General features: G+C 43.2%; 1 protein-coding gene across 1 annotated transcript; it reads left to right on the forward strand.

Moving 5' to 3' along the window:
* Positions 1 to 534: 534 nt before the first annotated feature.
* Positions 535 to 27,455, forward strand: SRSF4 (serine and arginine rich splicing factor 4). Its single transcript, XM_032389658.1, has 6 exons — positions 535 to 801; positions 17,621 to 17,763; positions 18,657 to 18,769; positions 22,264 to 22,478; positions 25,691 to 25,780; positions 25,979 to 27,455. The coding sequence occupies exons 1-6, from the start codon at positions 695 to 697 to the stop codon at positions 26,787 to 26,789; spliced, it is 1,479 nt and encodes a 492-aa protein (XP_032245549.1). The 5' UTR covers positions 535 to 694; the 3' UTR covers positions 26,790 to 27,455.
* The last annotated feature ends 460 nt before the right edge of the window (positions 27,456 to 27,915 follow it).

The raw sequence follows: 27,915 nt of genomic DNA on the forward strand, positions 1-27,915 counted from the left end.
CACTTGCGATGTGCTGGGAACAGTACTAAGTGTTTGACGTATCTATTCTCATGTATAATTCTCCAGTCGACCCTGGAAGGTTGGAGTTTCTAGCTCCCTTATACCGAGAAGACAAACGGGGCTTAGAGAGGTGGCGCGTAATGGGCCCAAGGTCACGGATACAAAGACGGATAGAAGCCAGACTTAACTCCAAAGCTGCTCAGAAGTCGAAACCACTCCCGGTTCAAAGGACAAAAGCAGGAACGTTCGCTGGGCGGAGACAGTTGCCGGCACTTCCGGGGGGAGGAGCGAAGCCACCCGGCTGCGAAAGCGGCGCCAGCCCAGCCACAGCGAACTCGCGAGAGGACGTGCGGAGGGGGGTGGGGGGGAAGTCTGCCCCCACGCCGCCAGCACCGCCTGTCGATCACCTGGCCCCGCCCCCACGCCGGCGCGCCCCGGGGCAAGCCCCGCCCCCACTCCTGGCCGGGCGGGAAGCGAACGCGCGCTCCCTCCCGTTACCCTCCGCCTGCGGGGAGGGCGGGGAAGGCGGGAGGCGCGCGCTCGCGTGCTGCGTGCTCGCGTACGTCGCTGGGGTTCGGCTGCGTCCGTCCCGCCGCTCGCCCGTTGCCGCCGCCGCCGTCGCCGCGCTCTCGCTTCGCCGGCCGCCGCCTAAGGGGGGCTGGGGCCGGGCCAAGCCGCCGCTGCTGTTGCCGGGATGCCGCGAGTGTACATCGGCCGCCTGAGCTACCAGGCCCGGGAGCGCGATGTGGAGCGCTTCTTTAAGGGCTACGGGAAGATCCTGGAGGTGGATCTGAAGAACGGGTGAGGAGGGCAGAAGAGGGGTCGGCCGGGTGGGGACAGGGCCCCAGCGGTGGTGGGGAGGCCGCGGGGACGGGAGAGGGACGCCTGCTCGGCGCAGAGCTGCTACCGGCCTGCTCCGGCTCCGCCATAGTCGCGGCGCCTCGGGGGCGCGGGTAGGCCCTGGTTCCCACTGCGCCTGCGCGGGTGGGGGTGGTGGAGGGATAATGGGAGCGATGGTGAGGATCTGAGTGGGACGGGGAGAAGGAAAACCCGAGTGGGATTGGGGCTTCGGGCGGGAGGGTACGGCTCCAGGGCGCCGGGGAGGCCTGGGTTTTTCCTTCCCGGGCCCCGGCAGTGGGGCCTGGTTCGTCTCCGGCTAGAGACCGACCTTTCCCGCTCTCAGGGCTGCTGGAAATAAACAGGATTTCCTGCTCCCTTTTCACCTCTTGCCCAGTCTAATGGATCAGACAGTCACCACGCATCTTTCCCAAGGCCAGGAGCTCCGGAGGGAGGCCCTTTTTTGACTTGCATGTGTCACACTATTTTGGGCGGGAGACTCGGGTTTGAGTGAGTAGTCTAGTGACAGTTTGGAAAGTATCGTCTTGCCGCGCTGAAAGCCTTGGCCGTTCCCTCTACAAGGGTAATTTAAAGTCTTGATTCGTTATCTTTCAAACTTCGTACAGAGTTTCCATGCTGTGGTTTCCGTTCTACAACTTGCCAAAAAATTGCCTTGTCGTTGTAGAATTTGTTAGAGAATCGTAGCCATCCTGGCTAGTATCTGCGGCAATTAGTTAATGAGACGGAGATTCACAGCTCGAAATTGCTAACTTACTGCCTCCCCGGGTTTGGTCTGTTACTTGTATTCCTGATCTACTTTAGCAAAGCAGGGCCAGCAGGGGCTATTTCGGGGAAAAGAGATGAGTCCGGCTTGGAGAAGATACTCAACGGGGAAATCTATGAGAACCAGGAAACGTTAGGTAGGACTTGAAAGACATAGATACAAAAATTAAAAGGAGTAGGGGGAACATTTTAGGGTACTAAACCTTGAATGTTGGAGGAAATCTTGGCTTATTTGGAAAAAAAAAGATGAAAGACATTTGCAACAGGTCTGATACGGCTACAGGTTTCTCTCCATTGTAATACTAGCAGCTAACACTGGAGAAGTTATGAAAAATACCTAAGTGTAAGTTGCACATTTGAGACAAATTGGTAGCTTCCATATACTCACATTGTTGATTGGGTTTAAAAGTCACTTCAAAGTGATTGTTAGGAAGAATCACCTTCTTACTAAGGAAAATGTCCTCTATAAAAGTGTTTATTATGGGGCGCCTGGCTGGCTCAGTCGGTGGAGCATGCAACTCTTGATATCTGGGTTGTAAGTTCAAGCCCCAAGTTGGGTGTAGAGATTAGTTAAAAAAAACTAAAATCTTTTTTTAAAAAAAGTGTTTATGAATACTGATTTAGAGTAAAAGGGTTAGGAAATTGCTCATTTGGTACAACAGAGCTTTCTGTTCTTAAGGAATTTACTCGACAAAGTGGGTTATTTTTGTTGTTGCTGTGATACGTATACAAAAGATGAAGTGAAAACTCCCAATTTTCTTCAGAGGCCAACTAAGTTGTCAGAGTACATTTTGTGGGGAAAGCGTGGTTTTTGAAGCCAGACAGGCTTGGGTGAAATCCTAGCTTCACCACTTACTATCTGTGGGCAGGTTACTTCTGTGACTAAATTTTCTCGTCTGCAAGGAAAAGGAACATTAGAGATAATAATTGTAAAGTGTTTGGCTCATAGCTGTAAATGGTAGCTGTAATCAAATGGTTTTGACTGATCATTAGGAGACAGCCTTAGTGTTTGATAACATGAAGCGTATTTGGTGAGGTCTGTTTTCTAAAGTTACTCAAGTGATAGCAGGAGATGATTTTGATGTTAATGGTAAAGTGGTTAATGGAACAAATATGTTGATAACCCACCAACAAGATGCCTGCTACTGTGCTAAATGGATTGGAAAGAAAGAAAAATAGTTCTGCTCTTGAGTAAATTTGAAGTGTTGACAGTTATAACGTGTACACTTAGAGTTAAGAAATGCTTGCTCTCACTTTAAGCTCAAGTAAAACTTGGTTTGTTTGAAGAGATTTGTTTGAAATGGGCTTTGAAGAATGAATTGAGTGGGGTTTGAAATAAAGTGTCTGGGAATAATGTATGTCATAACCGGTGATGAGGAGGTGGTCCAATAAGGAACACTTTTGAGAAATAATGAGCAATCAAGCTTGGATTAAGTCTCATGAGAGATTTGGAAATTGAACGACAGGAACCAGAAACATCAACTATAAGATTTTACAGTGAGCATCCAAAATCATGGATAGGAATTGAAAGGCTCTGTAAGGAATAATTGAGCAATCTGGGAAATGGTGAGAAAGGAAAGATCGTTGCAGAACCCTACATAGCTGAGTCTCTGAGTCTGGGGAACTATTCTCTTAGCGGATCTGCTGCTAAATCATGGTATGTGTGAAATCTGTGATTGAAACTGAAGGTTGAAATGAGGAATGGGACGTCATTTCAGGGATTCAAAGGCAGGTGAGACAATTAAACTGGCACACCTGGCAGCATTCAGTAATCGCTGCAGAGAAAAGTGACTGCTGAGCAAAAGACCAATGGTGTAGATGGATTTCAAGCAAGAATTGACTGGACTAGATTGCAAAAGTGCAGAGTCTGAAAGGAAGGAGGAGGTACAAAAGGAAAAGATGGCGTAATTTAGCAACATGTAAGCTTATGGCCCTGGACACTAAGAATAGTAGGTCTCCTTGAGAAGCATTTTTTTTTTTAAAAGATTTTACTTATTTATTTGACAGAGAGAGAGCGAGAGAGGGAACACAAGCAGGGGGAGCATACCTGGCCTGTAATTATTAGTAATCAAAACACTAAAGCAGATTTTGGATGGATAGGATTTTGATGAATTGCTGAAGAGTTTCACACTTGTAGAAGTGAGATACATCAGTAGACAGTAGATATGTTCAGAATTAAATAGGCATAAAGTACTGGTATAATTGGAAGTTGACCAAATGAGGAAGTAGGTAAGCTCTCCAAAGGAGATTTAGTGTCCAGGAGAGGATTTTGTGGATCCTCTTGGGATTTCAAAAAGTGTGTATGCAGTAGTTCATTGCCTGCCATTTTAGTATTCCAGGGGACCCTAATCTAGATTGCCTTTATTTTAGAGAATCCCTTAAAGAGTGGTTCAGCTGGGACCACAACATGATGTAGATCTCCCAGGACCCTATAGGCCACTCCAGGTGGTAGGTGTAGGGTCTCCTACATTCATACCTGCCACACTAACCCCAGCAAGAGCCACTGTGGGACCAGGGGTCAAGGAAACAGCAGCATTAGCAGTACCCGTCTGTAGCCTTCCAACTCTGGTAACTTTTGCTGCCTTTGATTATTTGTGAATTCTGTGGGCTGTCTTTTTTATTAATAAATCATGTGAAGTGTAGAAAATTTTTATTTATTTATTTTAAAGATTTTATTTATTTGACAGAGAGAGACACAGCGAGAGAGGGAACACAAGCAGGGGGAGTGGGAGAGGGAGAAGCAGGCTTCCCGCGGAGCAGGGAGCCAGAGCAGGGCTCGATCCCAGGACCCTGGGATCATGACCTGAGCCGAAGACAGACGCTTAACAACTGAGCCACCCAGGCGCCCCAGTAGAAGAAGGTTTTAAATATGGTAGTTTCTCTTGCCACAAAATCTTGTGGTTACAGTCATAGATCTTTATATTTTAATTTTTCCATATCTTAGTTAATTTAATTTATCATACCCTAAGATTATTTTACTTGCCTAGGAGCTGTACTCCAAATCATTGAGGTTATTTTGTTTTGTTTATTTTTAAGTTGGCTAAAGACATGAATTAAAACTCTCCAGAGAAACTTGGCTATATATTTCACACCTGTGCTTCATATTACAGTGAAATTGTGAATACCCGGAATTTTCAGGGGGTGTTCTTGTCTGTTTGATTGGATTTACACAACTTCTTAAGTATTAGCAGGAAGTTTTTATTTTCACCCTCCTTGAAAATCCCTTCAAGTAGAAGGTACCTTAATTTTTTTTAACATGCTAATACTCTTTCAGTGAGTCAAAATTACTGGTTTTGTCCCCGATCACTGTAGAGCATTGTTAGATTTTAGACACTGAAATGAAAACCTGCCAACCCCAGACCCTACACAGGGAATGTCTCTGGTCCTTGATAGGGGCTTGTTTTGTTTAGTTTCTTGTCTTTTCATTTTAAAGGGGCAATAACGGAAATATAATTAGTTTAATGTTCCAGGTTATTGGTTTCTGGTTAATTGAACTGTGGGAGATTATCTTCACCCACCACCGAAAGCGATAAGTGCTTTATCATTTTTATGATAATGGTACAGTTAATGAGTGCCAGGAATGACAAAAGGCAAACCCACTCTCCCTTTAAAAAGACTCCAACCCCTTTTTGTCCACAGGCAGTTCTGCCTGCAGAAATAATGGCACATTTGAACCCTTGCGGTCCAAGGCTTTGAATCTTTCTATTAAGTAAGGCATTTGGTTCTGGAGTCATTTTATGATTATCTAAGAAGAGATTAAAACAGTTTTGTTTAAAGGAGCACTTGAACAACATTGTTTATACATAATTAAAATTAAAGAGCCATTTTTAATTCCTATAGTGTTTCAAAATAGCATGTCTTTATTTCTTACTGTAAAATTTTTACATTTTACATAAATACATATGTATTTATGGACAAAAAATAATCAAAGATGACACTGTCTGCATTTTGAGACTGTCTTTTTTTCATACACGCATGCTTTTCTTATGCCTCCCCATCCTTTCTGCAGACTTAGGGTCATACTGTACATCCTGTTTGTTTCTACCTAACAGCTTGATTCTTTACCTTTGTCATTAAGTGTTCTCTGACAACTTGATTCTTAAAGGGTTCATAGTATTCCCACATATCAGTGTTACTTATTGTACATAATTAAAACCATGTTGCAAGACATTTAGGTTGTCTTTGGTTTTTTGCTAATTTATGCTTTCATAGCACTGAGGTAAATATCCTTTATGTAAATCTTGGGGTAGATTCCTGGGTGGACCTTTGGAGTCAAAGTATATACATATCTTTAAGGCTTTTGCTACCTATTGGTTTCCATTACTCTCTAGACAGAGTATTTATATTTTCACCTGTTGTGTTTAAGAGTTCGTATTTTCCTGAACTCTCAACTAGCCTTCATTATAATTTTTTTAATATTATGATTTTTAATGAGAATGTTTAAAATTGCATATGAGGAAGTTATCTTGCACCCATTAAGGCTCATTCTTTAGCCTACCAGGCATAACAGATTCAAGAACTTTTTTTAAAAAGAACTTTTTGACTGATTAGAAAATAAATATGAAATCCTCTTAACATAAGGTCCTTTTTTAAAGATATTATTTATTTATTTGAGATAGAGAGTGACCACAAAGAGTGTGCGAGCACTCGCGGGGTCGGGGGGGCAAAGGGAGAGAGAGAAGCAGACTCCCCGCTGAGCCAGGAGCCCATCCTGGGATCCTGACCTGAGCCGAAGGCAGACGCTTAACCAACTGAGCCACCCAGGCGCCCCTAACATAAGGTCTTTTTTTTTTTTTAAAGATTTTATTTATTTATCTGACAGAGACACAGCGAGAGAGGGAACACAATCAGGGGAGTGGGAGAGGGAGAAGCAGGCTTCCCGCAGAGCAGGGATCCTGATGCGCGGCTCGATCCCAGGACCCTGGGATCATGACCCGAGCCGAAGGCAGACGCTTGACGACTGAGCCACCCAGGCGCCCCATAACATAAGGTCTTAATGTGCAATTTTATGTCCCACTTTTTCTACCTAATTTATCTTGTGTATTTTTTCTGTTACATAAAGATCTTACATACATCATTTGAATGGCTGCAGAAAATTCATTGTATGGCTGAATCATGATTTACCCAACCATTTCTCTTAGGTCATCTCTGAATTCTGGTTGTTAAAATAATGCTGTGATGGGTATCACATGCATAAAACTTTGTATTTTTATCATTCCTTAAGACAGATTCTGTGGAGTAAAGTTCACGTGTCACAGCAGGAAAGAACGTTTTCAAGGCACTCAGTGCATATAATGCCAAGTAACTTTGAGAAAAGCTGTGTCCCAGTGCCACTTGTACCGCAGTGTGTGGCACCTGTCATGGCTGCCTCACCGGCATCAGGCGTACGTGTTGTTTCAGATCTTTGCTAATTTCACAGGTGCAAGTGGTCTTATGTGTCTTAACCAAGAACTTTTTCTTAAATGAGTAAAAAATAATGAGACATAGGGCTATGGATTTAGTAGCATTCTTTATTAGTAGTAGAACCATTACAAATGTGACCAAGTTGGTTTTTGTACTGCAATCTCTTGAAATCAGCCTATATTCAAAATTTAAATGTTACTTTTCTTTTTCCTGAGATGGGTAATTTTTAAGTTTCTGTAATTTTGAAAAATCAGTGCCAAGAGACAACACCGTGCTGCAATTTTGACCAAATGTTGCTAGCATAAATTCCCTGGCTTGAGACTTTCTGTAATAAACATTGTCTGTAATTATTCAGCCAAGTCGTTTTAAACCCCTGTTCCTCAGTTCAATGTCTTGCACCTCCCTTCCTCACTGAGGGAGCATATGAATAAAAGGGCCATGTGAAATATTTGTCCCTTTTAAAAGGTAAGCATAGGATGAAGACTAGATAAAATATGATACGGGTTCCCGATATTTTTCTGGATGCTTCCAAGTAACTTAAACAGAAAATTGTACTTTGAGCTTCTCTAAGAAAGATGCTCCTAGTATGTAAAAGAATACGATTGGGGGTGGTCTTTATAAATTTGTAAGCTAACACTGGAATTTCAGAACTCTAAAAAACATTAACAGCATGCACTTGTGTAATTTATTTTTCAACTGCATACACCAGAGCGCTTTACTAACAAGTGTTGTTGTCTCTAGTTTGGACTGATTGGGAAACTGAGGCATTGGGTCAATTAAGTGCCTGGCTGAAGGTTACAGAATGAGTTATTGACAACTCTGGAAGCTGAAGTGCTTTCTTATTCCCATACCAGATACAGCAGGAGCAGTGGCAGTCAAAGCCTCATGCTCTTTCCTTCCAGATTGTTCAGTCCTGTTGCTCTGGCACTTGCCTCCAAGGATGAGAAGGTAGTTAGGTTCCACAGCCTGTTCGGTCTTTAGTCTCTACAGAGTCTTCAACAAGCTAAAAAGTTACTGCCAACAATGAGACAGGTGGTAGTTTTTGTGACACTGGCCCTACACAGAAACTCTAGTGAAACTCTCAGGCTGTTCTTTGAAGAGCTGTAAGATGGTGTCAGCTTGGTCCTGGCTGGCTGGGGTAGGATTTGTGCGAGCAGATGCAGTTAAGTGATCTCTGTCGCGTTATTGCTAGGGCTGTCTGGTCTTGGAGTAACCTGAAGGCGAAGGATCAGGCTGTGCTCTGGATTTGCATGCCCCTATTTTGAGGAAATGCCCTCCGTGACCTTCCCTGCGTGTTGAGATGCAAGTCTGGAGGTCTCAGAACTGCAAATGATACCTGAAGAAGCACCCAAAGGACGCTTGTAATCCTTCTATCAAGTCCCCCAGCCACGTCGTTAGGCCTGGATGCCAGAATGGGGGGCATTCGTAAACAGAGACCTCCAAGACCTAGAGAAAGTGGGGAGACCAAAGGAGGAGAGGAGGGAGGTCTGAATCCTGCCTTCGGGAATGGAAGAGGTGAGCAGGAGGCTCAGGCACAGGAGTCAGGAACCGCAGACCTGAAGCACTGACTTTGAGAAATTTGTTTCGTGTGGATGACAAGAAGCTGTTGATCCGTTAATGTTAAAAGAATTTGAAAATGTTAAAATACTAAATGAATTAAATGACTGATTTCAAGGGAAGGGCATCCCCTAAGAAATAGCATAGGAAGTGGCATCTTTAACCGAAAAGGAAAAGAAACTGACTGCAACGCAGGGACTGTGGAGTGGTTATGAGGGATATGGGAACAGCCAAGATGGTCCCAGAGGTATAACTTCTGAGAGGCTTTAACACCTGTTACCCACTCATAGTGCCATTTTAGAGGTAAGTATAAACTGGTTTTGTTTGTGGCTTTTGTGTGGAATCAAGTGGTGCTGTCCGCTGAGTGTAAACTTTTATTTCACTTAGGTATGAGTAACAGATACAGTATTCCTTACGTCCCAAGAGTTTTTTTTTTTTTCCTAAATTGGTAATATGACGTTCATCTCTGGAGGGTTTTTTTATATATATATACATATATTTTTTAAATCTGTGATTGTCTTCATGAACTGTAGTGTGTCATCAGGGAATAGTTGACCCCTTTTCTTGTGGGATCTCTTCATTTACTCTTAGTGTTGATAAGTGTCACAAAATGGAAAGGCACACAGGTGTGATTGTTTGCCCCTTACCCCCTTTGAAGAAAGCAGCCATGTTGAGTTTAAAATGTCAATGAAACACATTTTGTTGTGACGGGGGTTATGGTTGTAATGGTGATCCACAAATTATTCAGAAGTATGTTGCTTTCTGGGATAGTCCCATTTTATAGGGTGGAAATACGGTGGTAGCTTAATGAAAGCGAAATCGCTTAGCAACCTTAGGTTCATTTTGAAACAGTTCTGGATAGTTGAAAGGAATTGGCAGATAGGCCTGTAGAATGGTTACAAAGTAAGACTAAATTTGAACTTGATACAGATTCCTCTCTACCTCCTGCTATTTTGGAGGAATTTTGTTTTTATTGCTTAGTATTTAGGGTACGATTGTTTCTGTTATATTTTCTTCACCCCAATATGTGAGCATTCCTTTAGAGATGGGCTGGCATTCCCTTAATGATGTTACTTTTCTCTGTTTTCCTAGATTGGTGCTAAAGTTTTGATGAACTATAAAATTTGGTAATTTTGATAGGTTTGGTTCCACAAGTAACTTAGAGAATACGTGTTCACAACTTACTGGTATCAGTACCTATCAGGTGCAGAAGTGGTATTTCTTACCATTTAGTATTTGTCATAAGATGCTAATATTCACGTGGGCATTTCTCTTCCACAGCACATAATTTGATAGAACTGATTTTCCCTGCTTCTAGAGCTTGCATTTCTCAAACTGTGTCTGCTCTTTGGACCACATCTTTCCGTTACTGTATGGGAGGCAGTAGCTCATGATAGTGAGTGTTGACTTTGGGCTAGAAAGGACTCCAGGTGTTGGGTAGCCTTGGCAGTTCCTTCCCTGCCCTGAGTCTTAGTGTCTTCATCAGTGAGCTAACAGTAAACCTCAGAGTTGTGAAAATTATTACAAAGGAATTTGAAGAAGGAAAGAATTCTGGTGGGCTGGAGTAGTCATGTTAATAGTAGTTCGGAATTAAAATTAAATCAGATCTTAGATGCCTATCATCTGCAAAGTACTTTCCTGGTTGCTGCTATAATCCTGGTGTAGTTGGAAGTCTGTAAACTTTATAGTATTCTTTGATTTCTGGTCCATTTTTTTTCCATACCATTCATGCTTCTATTTTTTGGTCCCAGTCACCATTCCTTACAAAACTAATTAAATGCATTCTTAAATACATAATTTTGTCAATATCCATTCACATCTACCACCTCTAGGCCTGACTCTCCGTCATCTCTATGCTGGTCTAATTTTTGCTGAGCCTTGAAACCAAAGACAGATTCCAGGGGTTGTTGTGGGACCTCCAGAATGGGGATTGCACAGAATAATCTTATTTTTCCTCTATTCTTCTAGTCTGTTATGTTCTGAACCCACACATGTTTTCGGAAGGACCAGATGGCTGACACTGGCTAATGGGAACCAAAAGACAAGAGTGAAAGTAACCTGGTTGTCACATACCCCAAGCTTAGAGGTGCCTCACCTTGCCCCAAGATCAATTTCTTTTTCTCTCTGGAGACTTTAACCCACTTAACCAAAACCTTGAATACAACCTGGCTTATCTGAAGTTAGATTATCAAGTCAAGCAGCAGCATTTGTTAAATGAAAGGGTTGTACTCAGGACTGTGTGAGAGAAGAAGTATCTGCCTTTACAAAGGCAGTGTAACCTCGTAGTTTAGACCTTGAGTCTGGAGTCAGATGGATCTGGATTCAGATCCAGCCATAGCACTTATGAGCTCCTTCGCAATGAACAGTAGCTTAGTCTCTCCAAGCCTCAGTCTTCTCATTTGTGAGATGGGAATAATCATAATAATAGTACATTCTTCACATACAATATGAGGAATGAATGGAATATTATGGATAAATTATTTACTGTGTGCCAGGCACTACACTAAATATTAGTCTTTGTTATTAAAGAGCACATAATCAAATGAGAGGATCAGCACAAAGAAAAAAGAGCAAGGCCTTGAAAGGCCATAGAAACATTGTCACGTAAAACATAAAATGGAATAGAAGTGCCAAAGCTAAAGAAGGCGCTCAGATGATTAGTCAGGCAAGTGTGTGAGACTTCATAAAAGAGAGAATTCTCAAGTCTATGGAAGAAGATTGTTTTGCTTCGCCTTGTGTAATCAAGGCACTCGGGTTTGGAGAATGATGGAAACAAAGCTCTTTAGGAGTCATCCTAGACCTCTGAGCAAAAGAATAATCTAGGAGTTGGCTTTCCCTGCTGCACCCAAAGAGACAAGTTGCCCAAGTAAGAGTAGCCATATCCTGGAACTAAGGAAGCCCATCAGACAGGCAGAAGACCGCCTTGGGGGGCCCGGCAGATGAGAGAACTAGGGCCAGGCCGAACGGGCAGCCAGAGAGGACTCGTCAGGGGTGATGCCGAGTGCTGGGAGGAGACTAGTGCTCAGGGGCTCCAGGAGAGAGACCTCATGAGGTAGGTTTTCTTCTTTGAAGGTGGGGAAAGATCAAGTGCAGACTGAGCTGTGGCCAGCGCTTACAGACCAGGAGTCCACACTAGCTCTACTCAGAGAGCTCTTGGTGCGCGGGAGCTGCCAGTTTGCCGACGGGAACAGAGCCCCAGGCTGGGCACTGGTGAGCCCTGAAGCCGCCCCCCAGCTCTGCCACTCGGGGAGCACGGGTAAGTCATCCGCCTTCTCCAGGCCGCCCTGATGGCCAGAATGCCCAGAGCAGCCTCCTTCCTGTCTCAGGATAGGAAAGGGCCGCAGGAACCTACTTCATGGGGTAGGAGCTCCTAGCCGCGGGTCGTGAACAGCCCTCTGTGACCGGAAAAGTCAAACTGCAGCCATGGTCAGTGGCCCAGAGCGGTGAGTGTGACGCTGGCTGATTCTGCTTTGAGGGCCTGACCACTGCTTCCCTGGAATGTTGCAGGCCTCTGGAATTGGGGCAGTGGCCGTTCTCACTTGCAGGCTTTTCTCTGAGTTGGCCTCACCTGAGCAGTAGAGAACAGTCGCAGAAGTGTCTTTCTGCGCTTTTCCAAGCATTTTATGCAGACAGCGAGGATTACTGCTGTTATTACTATCCTGTCAACATGTCCTAACTTTTTTCATCTCATAGGACCAAGTTGACTGAAGCGTAGGACCAACACTGAGTACTTTGAAAGAGCTGTTTGATTCCTGTTCACTGAATGCCATTTCTTTCAGGGTAGATTTAAGGGCTCTGCCCTTAAAGAACAGTGCTATTGACCCTAGTTTGAGGGTTCAAGCCACCCATGGGTTAACTTCAACAGATGAAAATTTTTCCTTGGCTACAGCAACATCCCTAATCCTGACCAGCCATGGAGAGGTTCGGTTCTTACAAGGAAAATGAGTGAATGTGGGAATGGCTCACCACATTGGGAAAACAAAACTCACATCCTGCTGATGGTTGGCTGAGGACTGTCATGTCCACATACAAAGAAAAGCATGTGGCACAGTTGTAGGACAAAGGTGAGCAGAGATCTACTGTGAAAAGGGGCACAATTTTCTTATAGAGAGAACAACCAAGGCATGCCCCTCGGTAAGCAGTGTTGGTGGGTGATGGCAGGCACACGCATGGAGGCTTGCTTTCCCTTGCTCCTCATGTCCACTCCCCCTCAGTTAGCCAGCGCTGAGCACCCCCTTAGTCCTGCCCTGCCCGGTTAGCTTGGTCAGCATACCTCCAGAGCAAGTCCTGCTGCTCATTTTTCAGAAGGGACTTTTCTCCAATCTCCCTATTCAGTGAAGATGTCTGGAAGACAGAGATGACCCTAAGTTGTTCTGAAAGAGGCGGGGTAGGCGGCACATCCTCTTCAGCGGGCCATGCAGAGTGGTATTTGGGACCATCGAGAGATTATTAGGATCAGGGAAAGCCCCTTCAGCAACAACACAGGTTCAGATGATAATTCTTGGATGAAAAAGTATGATTAACATTTCTAAAAATGGAAGTCTTAGAGTAGTTTTAAAACCATGTCATTCCAGTTCCAGCATTTCCGAGTTCTGACTGATAGCCTGAGCAGTAGGGCACCTGTTGAACGAGGGCCACCAGAGCTGGCCGTGCTGGGAGCCTGCACTAAATTAGCGTAGAGCAGCGCACACAACTCAGTGTGGCTTTGTTCATGCTGTCCACAAACCTGTCCGTACCTGCTAAGAATCACAGTCCCCCTTTTTTAGGGAGAAAATGACAGGCACTCCCCGTTTTGGTTTGTTTTTTTTTTGCTAAATCTGTCAGGATAAAATGTGACCCAGAGGAAAAGAGTTAGGGAAAAGGCCATAGCAGAGGAATGGTGAAGAAATAAGTTTTTCTTTTAATTAAAAAATGGTGTGCATTTAATAGGCCATGCTTTTTGTTCTTTCACATAGGCATGGGTGGGGGGTGAAAGACGTGACATCTGGGAAGAAAGCAGGAAAAAGCACATGGGAAGGTTTTTGTTTTATTTTTACTAAGCCCTGCCATGGAGGGATTTTTAAATTTGTCTTAGATTCATTCTCCTGAATTCCTTCATCTTCTTTAGTCTCATACTGGAATTACTGAAAGATGGTGGGTTTTCACAGTAGAAGAGGAGGGGTGTCTGCAGCTGGAAAGAAATCTGTTAGGTTGTGTTTGTGAGGCTTACAGTTACGCCAGAGATTTGTATGCATCAATATACACACATCAGTAGCATACAATGTGTATGCGTGCATGTGTGTATTTTATATCCCTCCTTATTTTGACAAAGAGTTCAGAAGGAGAGTACTTTTTGGGAGATTAGTTTCATGTCATTTGCTGCAAAACACAAAGGGATGTTAAAATCAGTGTAGAAAGATCCTCTGATATTAGTTACCAGGGAGAGTTTTATTTTCTTAAAGGCACTAAATTTAATTGAGACAGTTTTAAAATTTAAAATTAAAATTGGGACCCATACAATAGTTTTAAAAGGAACTTGAGATGATAAAAATTAAATTTATCCCTGTCCATCTGTCACTGTGGTATTCCTCTGATGCTACCAGATTAGTTGAAATTCTCCCATTTTAACATTACCTATCATACTTTTGACATTAGGAGAAACCTTAAGGATATGTAGTATAGCTTCTTTATTTCACAGATAAACTAAGACCTAGGAAAATAAAATGATTTAAATCTGCTTGTCAGAGTTGATTGATAGCACAACCAGGACTAGAACCCAGGCCAGTTCTTGCTGCTCCAGGCTGAATAGTTATGAGTTTGCCTTCTGGAGTCCTACCATGGGTTCTGAAGGCCAGCTCTGCTGTTTTATCAGGCAGGTTACTTAAAGCTCTGTGTCTCTTGTTTCCTCATCTGTAAAATGGCGATAGTAGTACCTGGCTCTTGGGTATTGTGAATATAAGATAACGTTGTCTAGTATATGGAGATTACTTCATAAATGTTAAGTAACACTTTATTGTTACTATGTAGTCTTCCGCCTTATTTGGGGAACCCACTCACTGCTTAGTGAATGAAACAAAGTCATTCTTTAAGTGAAGCCGATCAGAATAAACAGTAAGGTGGTGGAAGCAACCACACTGATCTGGTCTTTACTTCGCTCTCAGAACAGGAGGCCCTATCAGGTGTGGTTTGTGATGCAAGAGGATATTTGGTTTAATCTTCCAAACCCACCCAGCATGCCCGTGCCAAGAGAAGTGACAGTCAACATGCCTGATTTAATCCTTGGACTGGACTTTGACATAAAAACTTCCCAAATAGGGGGGCCTGGCTGGCTCGGTCAGTAGAGCCCACCACTCTTGATCTCAGGATCACGAGTTCGAGCTCCAGGATGGGCATAGAGTTTTTTAAAAAATAATAATAATAATTAAAATGAAATTTCCTAAATAGAGTTTGTGGCCTTTCACAGAGTAGCCAGATTTTTTCTGTAAAATAAATTTGATCTCAAGGTAGCTATTTTAATAAGTGACTTGGATATCCCAGACATGTGTCTACTAAGTGACCCACTTAGAAGTCAGTATTAGAAGTTACTTACTAGAAATTTTAGAAGTAAATATTAAGGACTGACTGTAAGGGCTATTTTCCTCTAATAACACAGATTGGTCCCTACAACTCAGGGAAGAATTTTATTGGCAAGGTATGCCTTGCTTCAGCCTCAGCTGCAGAGAAAGATTAGTCTGTCTGAGCATTAGTTGTTTTTGTTTCTGTTTTTTAGATACATCTCCATTTAACAGATCGTCATTACTTTCCTTCCAAGGTCAGAATAGGTTCTGCATGAAAGCCTTGGAACACAGTGAGCATGCACAGGGGGATCTTTGAGTCTGGGAGGATGCATTACCACATGGGTCTGACAAACATCACCTGTTAGTAACAGAAGCTGGACTTTCTAGTTCAGACGATTGGCAGAGCTTAGGGTCTTGTATTCTCTGACCCTCGAATAGTTGTAAACCCTGATTATTTTGAAGAAAACCGTTTGGGTATGTCTGATTTGTTCAGTCTTTGGGAGTCAGTGTTGCCCTTCGGACATCATATTAGATGAGTTCGGGGCAGCGAATGATGCTGAGCCAGCGTGCCACTCTTAGAGGGGCACCGGGGCATTTCATCACGCCCGGGGTGAATGTTTTCTCCCGTAGCTCGCTCTTGGCATCAGGCATAGGAGGCCAAGAGCAGTGATGCTGTGGGCAAAGCAGACCTGTGACCAATCTTGACAACTAAATTAAGGAAGTACTTTTGGGGCAGGGGAGTATTTTATGATCAAGAAATAAACCTAAGTAGAAAGATTTGATTTTTTTTATTTGCTTTTTTATTTAGTTTTGTCTCAAAATGATAGTACAGCTTTCCTGCTATCCCACTCTACTTAGGAAAGGAAAAGGCAGCTGCAATATATTATCAATGATAGATTCTCAGTGACTGTAAAGCACTTTTTAACATAGTAAGTCAATATTGGGAGAGGCTTTACTTGCTTTGTCAAATATGACATGTTCAGAATCACTCTGCTTACTGCACAGCAATTCCAGCCTTCTGGAAGTATCAAACCATGTTTTAGGCTTCATAGCCCCCAAATTGAGCCGGGTGGCTTCTGAATTGTGTTACTGCAAAACGTTTCCCATTGAACAACTGAATGTGTCTGTGTTCCATTTTTTTTAATGGAGTTGAGATTCGGTGACTTGAAGTTTGAATGCCACTCATAGACATTTCAGTGTGTAAAGAACCCTCCAAAGTTGTCAGCCATTCACTGTCACCTCTGGAGAGTCTGGTTGGAAAGGAACTCTTCAGTAAAGGGAAAATCCCGCAATTCCGAGTTTCTCTCACTTAACATGTTGCTGAATGCAGCATTACATGCTAAGGAAACTGGAATAATGTCGGTCAGGCTGGATGAACTCCTGGCAAGCCTTGTAACCTGTTTTTAGTTCCAGTCTGTTTAGACGCAGCAGAACACTGGTCAGTGTTTGCCTGTGTACGCAGCTTTGTTAAAGACATTGCTTGTGACTTTCCTTTGTGATTAGGTATGATCATTAAGATGGTTTTGGTTTTTAAATATAGGCAGTGGTCACAAAGCTAGACTTCACAGCTGTGTTGTTAGACCAAACTGAAAGTTTATTGATAACATAGTTTATAGGGTGTTTGTTTAACCTTACTTATGAATACCTTACGCATTTTGCTGTTCAGTTTTGTTGTGTTCTTTAACAGGCATGAATAGGGTTCAGGGGGGAGGGAGCTTTCTTTCAGATATGTGAAAACCAGCAAACCTCTTTGTTGGGAAATTCCTAGCAGTGCTGTATAAAGAAGTCTGCACAGTCATATATAGGTTTTAGAAAATTCCAGCTTACCTAAAACCTCCTGGAAATGAATTTGCAAAATCATGAGGAACTGAATAGATCTGATTTTTTTTTTCTCACTGATAATTCTAGAGCAGTTAATTCATTTGTGATTATTTAGGTAGAAGAACAGGAACTTAAAAAAATTTTTTTTCCTTTCACTGAGATTTGAGGTACTGTGAGTTTTTTACTTGGTATGTTATTCCAAACATGACTTAACAGTTAAGATGCAGTGCCTGGATGTAGGTCTAGTTGTTCTTGAAGCTCTCATTTGGGGCTAAAGCTAAAAAAAAAAAGAAAAAAAGAAAAAAGATGAGTTTTTATGTGACTTAAAAGGGCAAATACTCAATGTTATAGAGTCACATATTTTGATCCTTCATACCAAGCATCCCTCTGGAGGTCTCTGCAGCTGCCACCAACTACTTGGGGAACAAAAGAAATGATCTCTGTGTATTTAGCCAGCCTCCTACTAGAAAGACAGGAGTCTACCTTGAGGAGTCTCCCTATCCTCCTGCGGTGCCTGTTGGCACAAAGCAAGTGGTTTCAGCCAAAGGGAAGAGAAAGGCGATCCTTAGTTTGCAAAACCCACCTAACCTTTGCTAAGCATGACCCTCATTGCTTTCTCTTTAATGGTAGTGAAGCTGGATGTCAAAATGGTGCCAACCAGGATTTTGTTTGCTCTCTTCTAGATATGGGTTTGTGGAGTTTGATGATCTGCGTGATGCAGATGATGCTGTTTATGAACTAAATGGCAAAGACCTTTGTGGTGAGCGAGTAATTGTTGAGCATGCCCGCGGCCCACGTCGAGATGGCAGTTACGGTTCTGGACGCAGTAAGCATTTAAAAGGGCATTTGTATCAATGCCGTACATGCCTTTGTTGTTAAATGTTAATTTTTTAAGTAATTAATTAATTAATGTTACACTGAAATGTATTGCTATTTAAGCTATTTGTTTTATAAATTATGTATCTTTTTAAATGTAAAATTGCAAATAAACATCTTTGATACTGTTTAATTTTAATTAATGACATAAAGTTCTTGTTTTAATACTTTATAAATATGTTTAATGATGTGTGTTTGTGTTGTTTTTTTTTCTCTGTAATGCAATTGTTTAACATAGATTTAACAAAGACCTCAATGTTTTAATTAAAAGAATCCTTTGAGGCTAAGATGACTGCCTGTTCCATTTGCTGACCTTGGGTTACCTTTCCATGCGTGGCTCTTTGAACCATTGTGGCCCTTGGCTGACCAAAACAGGAAGCCATGTGACGACCGCAACCTTTCCCCATTAGACCTGGGTGGTGAGGATCCCAAGGGTTAGACACAGATGAGATTAAACTGAAATAGGTGCCTGAAAATCTTTTTTTCGTATAAAATATTCACAAAAACTTTAATCACTGTGAGTAACACCAGTAACTGATGTAGTAATTTGGTTACTTATTTCTAAATTGTTAAATTGTTAATAGTTTTAATTTATGCATGTTAATTTTAAATATAATATTAATGAATATATATACTTACCATTTTGTAAATTAAATTAAATTTCATGTTTAGTTGATTGCTTTTTTTAAAAAATCTAGTTTAGAATTAAGGGGTGGGGATTGAACTAAAATATCTGTGCTGTGGGGGGGTGGGGGTAAGTGGTACACTTAAGGGGAATATGTGCTGTGTCACTTTTTCCTTTTCCTCCACTGAAGTAATGTTATCTGTTTGAACCTTCCAAAGGTGGATATGGTTATAGAAGAAGTGGCCGCGATAAATATGGCCCTCCCACCCGTACAGAATACAGACTTATTGTGGAGAATTTGTCAAGTCGGTGCAGCTGGCAAGACCTAAAGGTTTGGGCCTCATTAACCTTCTGGGATAAGGTTGGGGAGGAGTTACGCTTGGGAAAGAGATAATTTTATGCCAGCCCACGCGAACACAGAAGGTAATGGTATTACATGTTTGAGGCTTGGAAATTCTGTAAAGGTTCTAGGGGCTCCTGGCGGGCTCAGTCAGAACATGTGACTCTTGATCTCGAGGTTGTAGGTTCAAGCCCCATGTTGGGTGTAGAGATTGCTTAAAAATAAAATCTTCTTGAAAAGTAAAAATAAAAATTTTAAAAGCTTCCATAGGAGTACAAAAGACATCAGAATCTCACTATTACTGTACATTAGGGACCCATCACTCTAAAGACAACCTATGTTAAATTTTCCACTGTGTAGAGGGTGTTGTAGAGAGAGATGCCATTGTAGTTTCTCACCAACAAAAGAAAAAGTTGTAACCACCAGTGTTTCCTGCTGACATTAGCTGTAATATGTACGTTTGTGTCCGTTTCCATTGTAGCTCCTCATCGCTGAAAATGACTGTCTGACTCATGTTCTTTCATAATGTGGTGGTGGTGGTGGTGGTGGTGTTTTTCCATGGAATATTCATCCTGAAAGAGTTTTAAGGTCAAAGATTAAGGTCCAGTTGCTGTGTTGACCATCTGACAACTGTTTTTAAGCTCAGTAGGGAAGAAAGGCTTGAGCAGTGTCTTAACCTGGATGGTAGAAGAATAGAAGAAAAGGATAGTCACACTTTCCACTCTCACTTCTCTAGTCCATCATTAAACAAGTCCTCTCTAGCATAACGAGTGAATATATTTAGGTTCAGCAAAAAGTAGTTAGGGATCTTACATTCATGTGGTTTTAACTCATCGATGAAAAGCAATTTTACATCCTTTTCCCCCCTTTTTAAATTTGCTCCCAACAGTCTTTAAATAACAAATATGAGATCCAGAAAAGGTTCACACATTCGTCTTAGCACAAGAGGCAGGAGTAGGACCTAAGCTGGCGATTCTTCCAGCACTTGGTGCTGCTGTCAGCAGTAGAGGAGGCCCTCCTGGAGTGTCTGGTAGCAGGCCTGTGCTCACTGCAGGAATGGCTCCAGCGTTCTGAGAGTTAAGGGTTAAATGTTTTGGGTAGAAACTGGGAAAGGCTTTCAGACTTTTTGTTAAAATGAAGTTTAGCCAATGTCTTCAGTTGATTTTATACTTCTGTACCTTTGGTGGTTTCACTCTCTGGAAAGGAGAGTAATAGAGCAGATTTCCTTGTAAGTCAAAGCAGACTTAAGAACAGGGTTCTGGAGCCCACCTCTCTGCCGTGAATCCCAGCTCTGCCACCTATCAGTTATTTTACTTTACCTAGTTACTTTCCTCTTGTGCCTCATATTTTTCAACTATAAAAATGGGATTAATACTCATTTTTACTCAGAGTTATTGTGAGAATTGAATGCAATTCAATATAAAAAGCCCGGGAACAGTTCCTGGCACAATAAATGCTAGCTGTTAATCAAGGAAATGCAAAAGTAAATTTAAAGGCTGTTGTTTGTTTTTAAAATGTATAAATTTGTAACACCCAATGATGTTGGTGTTGAGATGAAATTTATATAGTAGTCTACACCTCCAGGGGCATTGAGAATTGGTAGTTTGACCCCATCAGGTGGAGTAGGTAATATTAATTCAGATTCTGAAGTCTGTATATTCTACTTTTCTGTTCTGCAAAATGGGGGAAATAATTGTATCTATCTCATGTTAGGACTTTAATTAAATCATGCCTGTCCATACAATAAACCTGTAATAGTTAGCTGCTGTAATTTGTAATTTGGAAGTGTGTAAGTATAAAACAAAAGTAGTGACATTCTTCAGGCCCTTTTACTAGAGTTATCATACATCTCAACCTGTCCAAGACAGTCCCAGTCTTGGCATAACTTAATAGCATCTTCATTCAGTCTCAGAGGTGTCCAAATTTGGGTGATAAATTATATGGACGCGCTGTTTTTTACCCAGAACTCCCACTCCCGCAAATAATTCAGTTGAAGGAATTTTCAGCAAAGATGTTCCCTTGCTGGATTATGAATAATAGCGAGAGACTATATATAACCTGAAATTCCCAACAATTGGGAAATCCCCAGAAATAGTACTGGGCACACTAATTGTGAAGATTGTATGTTAAGACATGTAAACATTTTATGATGTAATGAGCAAAGAAGGTATTGAATGGCATGTGTTCGGAGGAAAGTAGTAACAAAAATAAACTGCTGTTGAGTATTTATACATTCCACAAATGTTTATTCGTATATACTACATACAAAGAAATATGGGGAAATTAGCTATAAAGCCTTAAGTTTTAAATTTATCTAAATGTCGTGGTCTTTTCAAATACTAAACTGATCTCTTATCTGTACATCACTTTATTTTTTTTTTAAGATTTATTTTAGAGAGAGCAGGGGGAGGGGCACAGGGAAGGGGGCAGAGAGAATCTCAAGCAGCCTCCCCACTGAGTGTTGAACCTGATGTGAGGCTCGATCTCACGACCCTGACATCATGACCTGAGCCAAAATCAAGAGTCAGATGCTTAACTGACTGAGGTACCCAGGCACCCCCACCTTATTTTTTTAAGTTTTTGTTTCTTTATTATTAATCTCTACACCCCACGTGGGGCTCAAACTCATGACCCCAACCAAGGTCAAGAGCCAGTGCTCTTCCAACGGAGCCAGCCAGGCGCCCCTTGTACATCACTTTAGTATTTATCCAGCACATTAATTGTATTGTCCCACTTGATTATATTAACTCCCCAAAGAGAATGAGTAGTGAAGGGACGTGGGTTGTCATTGAACCTCTGAAGCCAGAGCTTGACAGTACTGTTTTGTTGCCTTTCTGTCTTTGTTTTGAAGAAATGATATAACAGTAATTTCTTTTTTTTTTTAAGTTTTATTTATTTAAGTAATCTCTACACACAGCGTGGGGCTCAAACTCATGACCCTGAGATCAAGAGTCACATGTTCTTCAGCCTGAGCTAGCCAGGCGCCCCTACCAGCAATTTTAAGTAAAACTGAGGTGCTGATCTCGTAATCCCTTTATGGACTTTTTTATACGACCCTAGATAGTTGTTAATATTTATACATGTTTTTAAGCAAGGATTTATAATGAAATGTAAAAGACCTAACTTTTACATTTACTCATATGGTAACATGAACATCTAATGCTGCTATAAACAAAAAACTTCGACTATAAAATTTAGAAAATGAGAGTTAAAAATGTTCATATTCACACATAACTATTTAAAGGAATAAATATTTATTGTCTCTACCACTCACCTGATGCTTTAAAGAACTTTAGTAAATGGTTGGTATGTAGATGGAAATATTTTAAAGAGTGAACTTCATTCTGAAGAAAACCAGTTTTTCTTCCCAAAGGAAAGGGAAAACTTTCGTTATGATAATTGCATTAGACATTTTAGCAAAATGTATCATAACCTATTGAGTGATTTTTCTTTTCTTTTTTTCTTTTTTTTTTTTTTTTTTTAAGGATTACATGCGTCAGGCAGGAGAAGTGACCTATGCAGATGCTCACAAGGGACGCAAAAATGAAGGGGTGATTGAATTTGTGTCTTATTCTGATATGAAAAGAGCTTTGGAAAAGTTAGATGGAACTGAAGTCAATGGCAGAAAAATCAGATTAGTTGAAGACAAGCCGGGTTCTCGACGACGCCGGTCCTATTCCAGGAGCCGGAGCCACTCAAGGTACCGCTGCTGTCTGCATGTCAGTGCTCGCTGTCAGTCCGTTAATGAGTACATAGATGGGTAATCCATTTCCATTCTTCTCTTGAATTCTTAGTACATGGTTCTGTCTGGTTCGGTAAATCCGAACTTTGAACTGAACATTTATTTGTAAAACTCTTGAACTCTTACATCATGAGTACAAATCGAACTTCTTTCTCTGAGGCAGATACCAGTGACCTGTTTTCATATTTTTTCTTTGGTACCCCAGATCATACCCTTATTGGGGACAAACATGGCAAGTAGTCCCTTGGTTTACTTTCCCAAACACCACCTACTCAAGAGTGGAGACTTTCTTATTCAGCAACTGCTCTGCGCTAGGCCAGGCACTTGTGAACGAGACAAATACGGTCTGTGCCCTCATGACACTCAGCCTAGTGGAGAAAACAGGCATTGAGCAAATAATGACCGTTGTAATAGGTGTGTGGCAAAGGACATGTACACAGCACTAGTTTGGAGAACTGACAGGGGCTTCTCTAAGGACGTGTCATAGACGCTGAGCTCTAAAGGAGAAGCTGAAGATGGCGGGCAGAGAGAGGATTAGTGCCCTTCTCCTTCTCGCAGAGGGCAGCAGGATGAGAGCGGCTTGAGATGATGCAGAGAAGGGCCAGGGTAAGGATTTAAGAGCAGTGGGAAGTCACTAGAGACTTCTAAGCTTTCCAGGTTTGGCGTTGTTTTTATTTTTTTTCTTAAGGAAAATTTCAAATACATAAAGCATTAGAGAAAATCGTGAGCCCTGAATTCCCTTAGGCCTGCCCCCCATCCAGCTGTATCACTTGTTATTTTGCCAGTCTTGCCTCCCCACCACTCCGGAGCACGGGCTCATTTTAAGGCAAGTCTGGGCATCCTGTCATTCTATCTGTAACTCTTTCAGTGTGTACGTCTAAAATCTAAAATCATGATGCCGTATTACAGCTAGCAAATTTGTATTCAGATTTCCCCAGTTGTCTCAAATATGTATTTTTGCAGTTGGTTTGTTCATATTAGGATCCCAACTAGGTCTGCACATTGCCATTAGATGGCATGTCTCTTAATTCTTTTTTTAGTCGCTGGCATGTCCTCCTTTGTCCTTTTTTTATTCTCCATGCATTTAATCTTCACAGTTGCCTGCTTTGAAGATTTTCTCCTAGTGGAGGTTTTTTGGATTGCATCTTGTGATATTTATCATGTTCCTTTATCCTACCTCCCGTATTTCCTGTAAACTCATAGTTAGATCTTGAGGCGTTTAGAGTAAGGCCGGTATTTTAGCAGGTGTACTTCATAAGTAGTACTTTATACTTCCTGTTGCATCACTCGTGTGGTGTCTGGATGTCCCACTGCAAATGATGGGGGAGAGCGCATCAGCGTGTCTGGGGCTGTGAGCCTGAGCCGTGCCTCCTGGAGTTCCGCAGTAGTCCGCCTGGCAGTCTTAGCGTCCGTTGATCCTCCCTGGAGCCATTCGGTCACTGTTGCCAGGTGATGACTTTCTAACTTCCTCATTCTTTTTGCGTTTAAAGGCTGTAATTCTATCAATGATGATTTCCACTCTTTTGTTGCTCTCAAATACAATTTTTATAGGAAATGCAAAATGAAAGTTTGACACCTTTATTTACCAACTTTTAGAATTTTAAATGTGCCCTAGGGTTCCCCAAAGGTAAGGATGAGGGTGGTGGTTTAATAGTAATATTTTTAATGAATTCTCAGACGTTGATGTGTATTTAATGTTTCATCCACTGCAGCAAATTTTTTGTGCTCAGATTGTTGTCTTTGGTCATTGGGAACCCTTAAAGTTGGCTCCTGTGTCTTCAGTATCTTGGTTTTGTTTGGTTTTCAGATGAATATGCTTCACTATGTATTTTCTCAAGCTTTTTATTGTGATCATTTTCAAACATCGGAGTTGAAAGAATAGTTCATGAACACCCGTGTACCCTCCTTCTGGCTTCAGTTGTTAGGATTTTGCCATCTTCTGTCTTCCTCTTTCTTTGTATGTGTGTATATTTGTGCATGTACCCTATACATTTACTTTGCTATAGCATTTTAAGGGAAGTTGAAGACCTGATGCTTCACCCCTAAATACTTCAGCATGTGTCTCCATTGAATGAGGATGACCACATTTACATTTTCTTACCTAAGAACCTCAACAGCGATTCCATAAAGTCATCTTCTGTCCAGGCCATTTTCAGATTTCTCCAGTGGTTCCACAGAGGTCTTCATTTTTTTCCTGACCAGAACCCAGTCTAGTCTTGCACTGTAAGAGGTGGTGTTAGGTCTCTTTGGTCTGAAGCAGTCCCCTCTTCCTCCCCCCCCCCCCCCCGCCAACGACATTGACTTTTTTTCTTTTTTTTTTAGTAGTATCCCACATTCTGAATTTTCTGTTTCCTCTTGGCATCAGTGAATTTGTACTTTATCCCCTGCTTCCCCTAAACTGGAAGTTAGGTTTAGAGACGTGTGATGGAGATACAGGTTAAATGTATTTGGCAAAAGTCCTTTCGTAGATGGTGGTGCTCGGCAGTCTTTGAACGTTACCCTCTTTCTGCCCTGATGAGATGTTCTAGGCCCATCTTGTGCATTCCCTGCCCTGATCTTGGAATCAGTCGTTTCCCCAGGAGTCCTGGTTACTGTGGTAGGAAGTAAGCAGAGTTCACAGTCTTGGCCTTTTAAAGATTTTTTTTTTTTTTTTTTTTTAAGAGCTTGGGTGTGTTTTTTTTTTTAAAACGGCTGTCTGGTCACAGTGAGTCAATCGGTAGGTAAAGGGCAGAAGTGTCCAGAAGAAGGCTAGGCTAGTAAGGAGGCTGTTGAGGGACCCAGACAGATGCTGGTGGCTTGGTCAGGGGCAGGGCAGAATCATTAGTATAGAAGAGGACGAGGGGGAGAGGAGAGAGTCCGGGGTGGCTCCGGTTTCTGGTATGAGGAACCAGGTAAATAACAGTGGCATCGGCGGAAAGAAGGAAGGAGCCCAGCCAGAAGAGTGGGTGCCGGGGAAAGCAGTTCAGGATTGGAGGTGCTGAGTTTCAGGGAAGCCGTGCAGGTGGGACGTTTGCAGGTACTGGACCCTTGGATCTGGAGCAGTGGGGAAGGTGCTCTTTCACCTTTGAGCCTGGACACAGCCCGTGCCAGACCTATTTTTCAATAAAAAATGCCTTACTGTTCAGCCAGGCTTTTGTCCGCAGGTGTTAGAGAATGCTCTCTCCCCCCAGGTCTCGTTCTCGAAGCAGACATTCTCGTAAGAGCAGGAGCCGGAGCGGCAGCAGCAAGAGCAGCCACTCGAAGAGCAGATCGCGGTCCAGGTGGGCCTTCCCGGGTGTGAGCAGGGGCGGCCAGGGCTCTGGGCCGCGCGCGTGTCCCCGTCTTCCCTCGCCCCAGGCCCTCCGGCCGGGGCTGCAGAGGGCGGTCCTGCGCCGGTGCCGCCCCCCGTCCCCCTTCCCTCACGTCGGCTGTCCTGGCGGGTGACCCCGTGCGACACCCTGACACCTGTGTCTCCTCAGGTCGGGCTCCCGTTCCCGCAGCCAGAGCCGCAGCCGCAGCCAGAGCCGCGGCCGCAGCCGGAAGGAGAAGAGCCGGAGCCCCAGCAAGGGTGACAAGAGCCGCAGCCGCAGCCGCAGCGCCGACAAGCGCCGCAGCAAGAGTGACGACCAGGCCGGGGACAAGATCCAGAACAGCGACAGCGCCGGGAAGCCCAAGAGCCGGAGCCCCAGTCGGCACAAGAGCCAGAGCCGGAGCCGGAGCCGGAGTCAGGAGAGGCGCACGGAGGAGAAGCGGGCGAGCGGGAGCAGGAGCAGGAGCGAGGAGAAGAGCCGCAGCCAGGAGGAGGGGCCGCGCCGCAGCCGCAGCCGCAGCCGCAGCCAGGACAAGCGGAAGGGAAGGAAGAGGAGCCGGGAGGGCAGCCGCAGCCGTAGCCGTAGCCGCAGCCGCAGCCGCAGCCGCAGCAAGAGCGAGAGGAGCAGAAAGCGCGGCGGCAAGCGCGACAGCAAGTCCGGCGGCAGCAAGAAGAAGAAGAAGGAGGACGCCGAGCGCTCGCAGTCCCGGTCGCGGTCCCGCTCGGCGTCCAAGGAGCGGGAGCACGCCAAGGCCGAGGCCGGCCAGAGGGAGGGCCGAGGGGAGAGTGCGGATGCCGGCACCCATCAGGAGACCCGGTCCAGGTCGAGGTCCAATTCCAAGTCCAAACCCAACCCTCCGTCAGAGTCGCGCTCCAGATCAAAGTCCGCTTCAAAAACCCGCTCTCGGTCCAAGTCCAGATCCAGGTCTGCATCCAGATCGCCGTCTCGGTCTAGATCCAGGTCCCACTCGCGGTCCTAACTGGCTACGAGCACAGCTGGAACTCCCCGAGAAGTCTTTTGTACATGTTTGGTAGCCGTAGCACAAGTGATCCAAGTAGAACATATGTCACTGCTGTACATTTTTAACTCCCCTAATGGTGTGTCTACAATTGTTCAATCTAAGTGCTTCCTCTCCGTAAAGCCTCCTGGCTCCAGGCCTTCCTGCTCGACTGAAAACAATCTTCTCTTTGAAAACCCCCTTTACTCATGGCCCACAGTAGAATATCCAAACCGCCGCGGCCCTCAGCCTGGCCTTTCCTACAGGGAGCTCAGTACCTGGACGGCTTTCAGGCTGGAATGCTGACATAGGTAGGTACGGTGAGTTCAGCCATTTTTGCCCTCGAATTGATGCCCTTTGATGTTTGCCATTTAGTGAAAGTGCGAAGTCTTAAGTTTCCTACCACTTTGGTTTCATACTTTTGGACTTAACAAAGTTGTGAATAGCACAGTCGAGGAAAATTGATACCTGCAGTAACCCATAGGAAATAAACTGTAGAGTTCCATATTCTGGTATTGTGATTATATTGTTTTATATTAAAAAAGAAAAGAAAAGAATTTTTTTTAATTTTATTTTTCCCCGTCTTGCAAAGTATAGTGACCCCTGTTTCCATTAAATTTGAATAAAGACTATTTTTGCTTGACAAAATTTCACGGTGTTTGAATCCAAGTTGCATCTCCTGACCTATCTTGGTATTCCTTTTCTTAGCATAAAAAGCTCAGAGTGTCACGTTCCTGGATGTCACCGGTGAGTGGGTAGGGTGCCAGCCTTTATTCCTAAAGGATTTTTCTCACCCAACAGAGTAAAGGCAGATTTCTTAGGAATTTACAGTCCTTCCTCTCAAGAAGCTTACCGGCCAAGCTGAGGAGAGAGAGATGGATCAGTTCGGGAACTCAGAGCATCACCAGATGAGTTCTTCTCGAACAGAGAACTTTTTCCTCTGGGCTGTTGCATTTCTTGCCATGAAGCCGAAGTAGCAAACCTCATCACCTTAGGATTTGGACTAACCAAAAGCCAGGAAGAAAAACGATGTTGGATTACCTCTGTTCACTCCTGGCCTGGCTCTAAAGAAAGGACCAGAGGTACGGTGGTTCCAGTCTGGTGTCCA

This window comes from Phoca vitulina, unplaced genomic scaffold (assembly GCF_004348235.1).
Source record: "Phoca vitulina isolate PV1807 unplaced genomic scaffold, GSC_HSeal_1.0 scaffold2, whole genome shotgun sequence".
NCBI classification, from domain to species: Eukaryota; Metazoa; Chordata; class Mammalia; order Carnivora; family Phocidae; genus Phoca; species Phoca vitulina.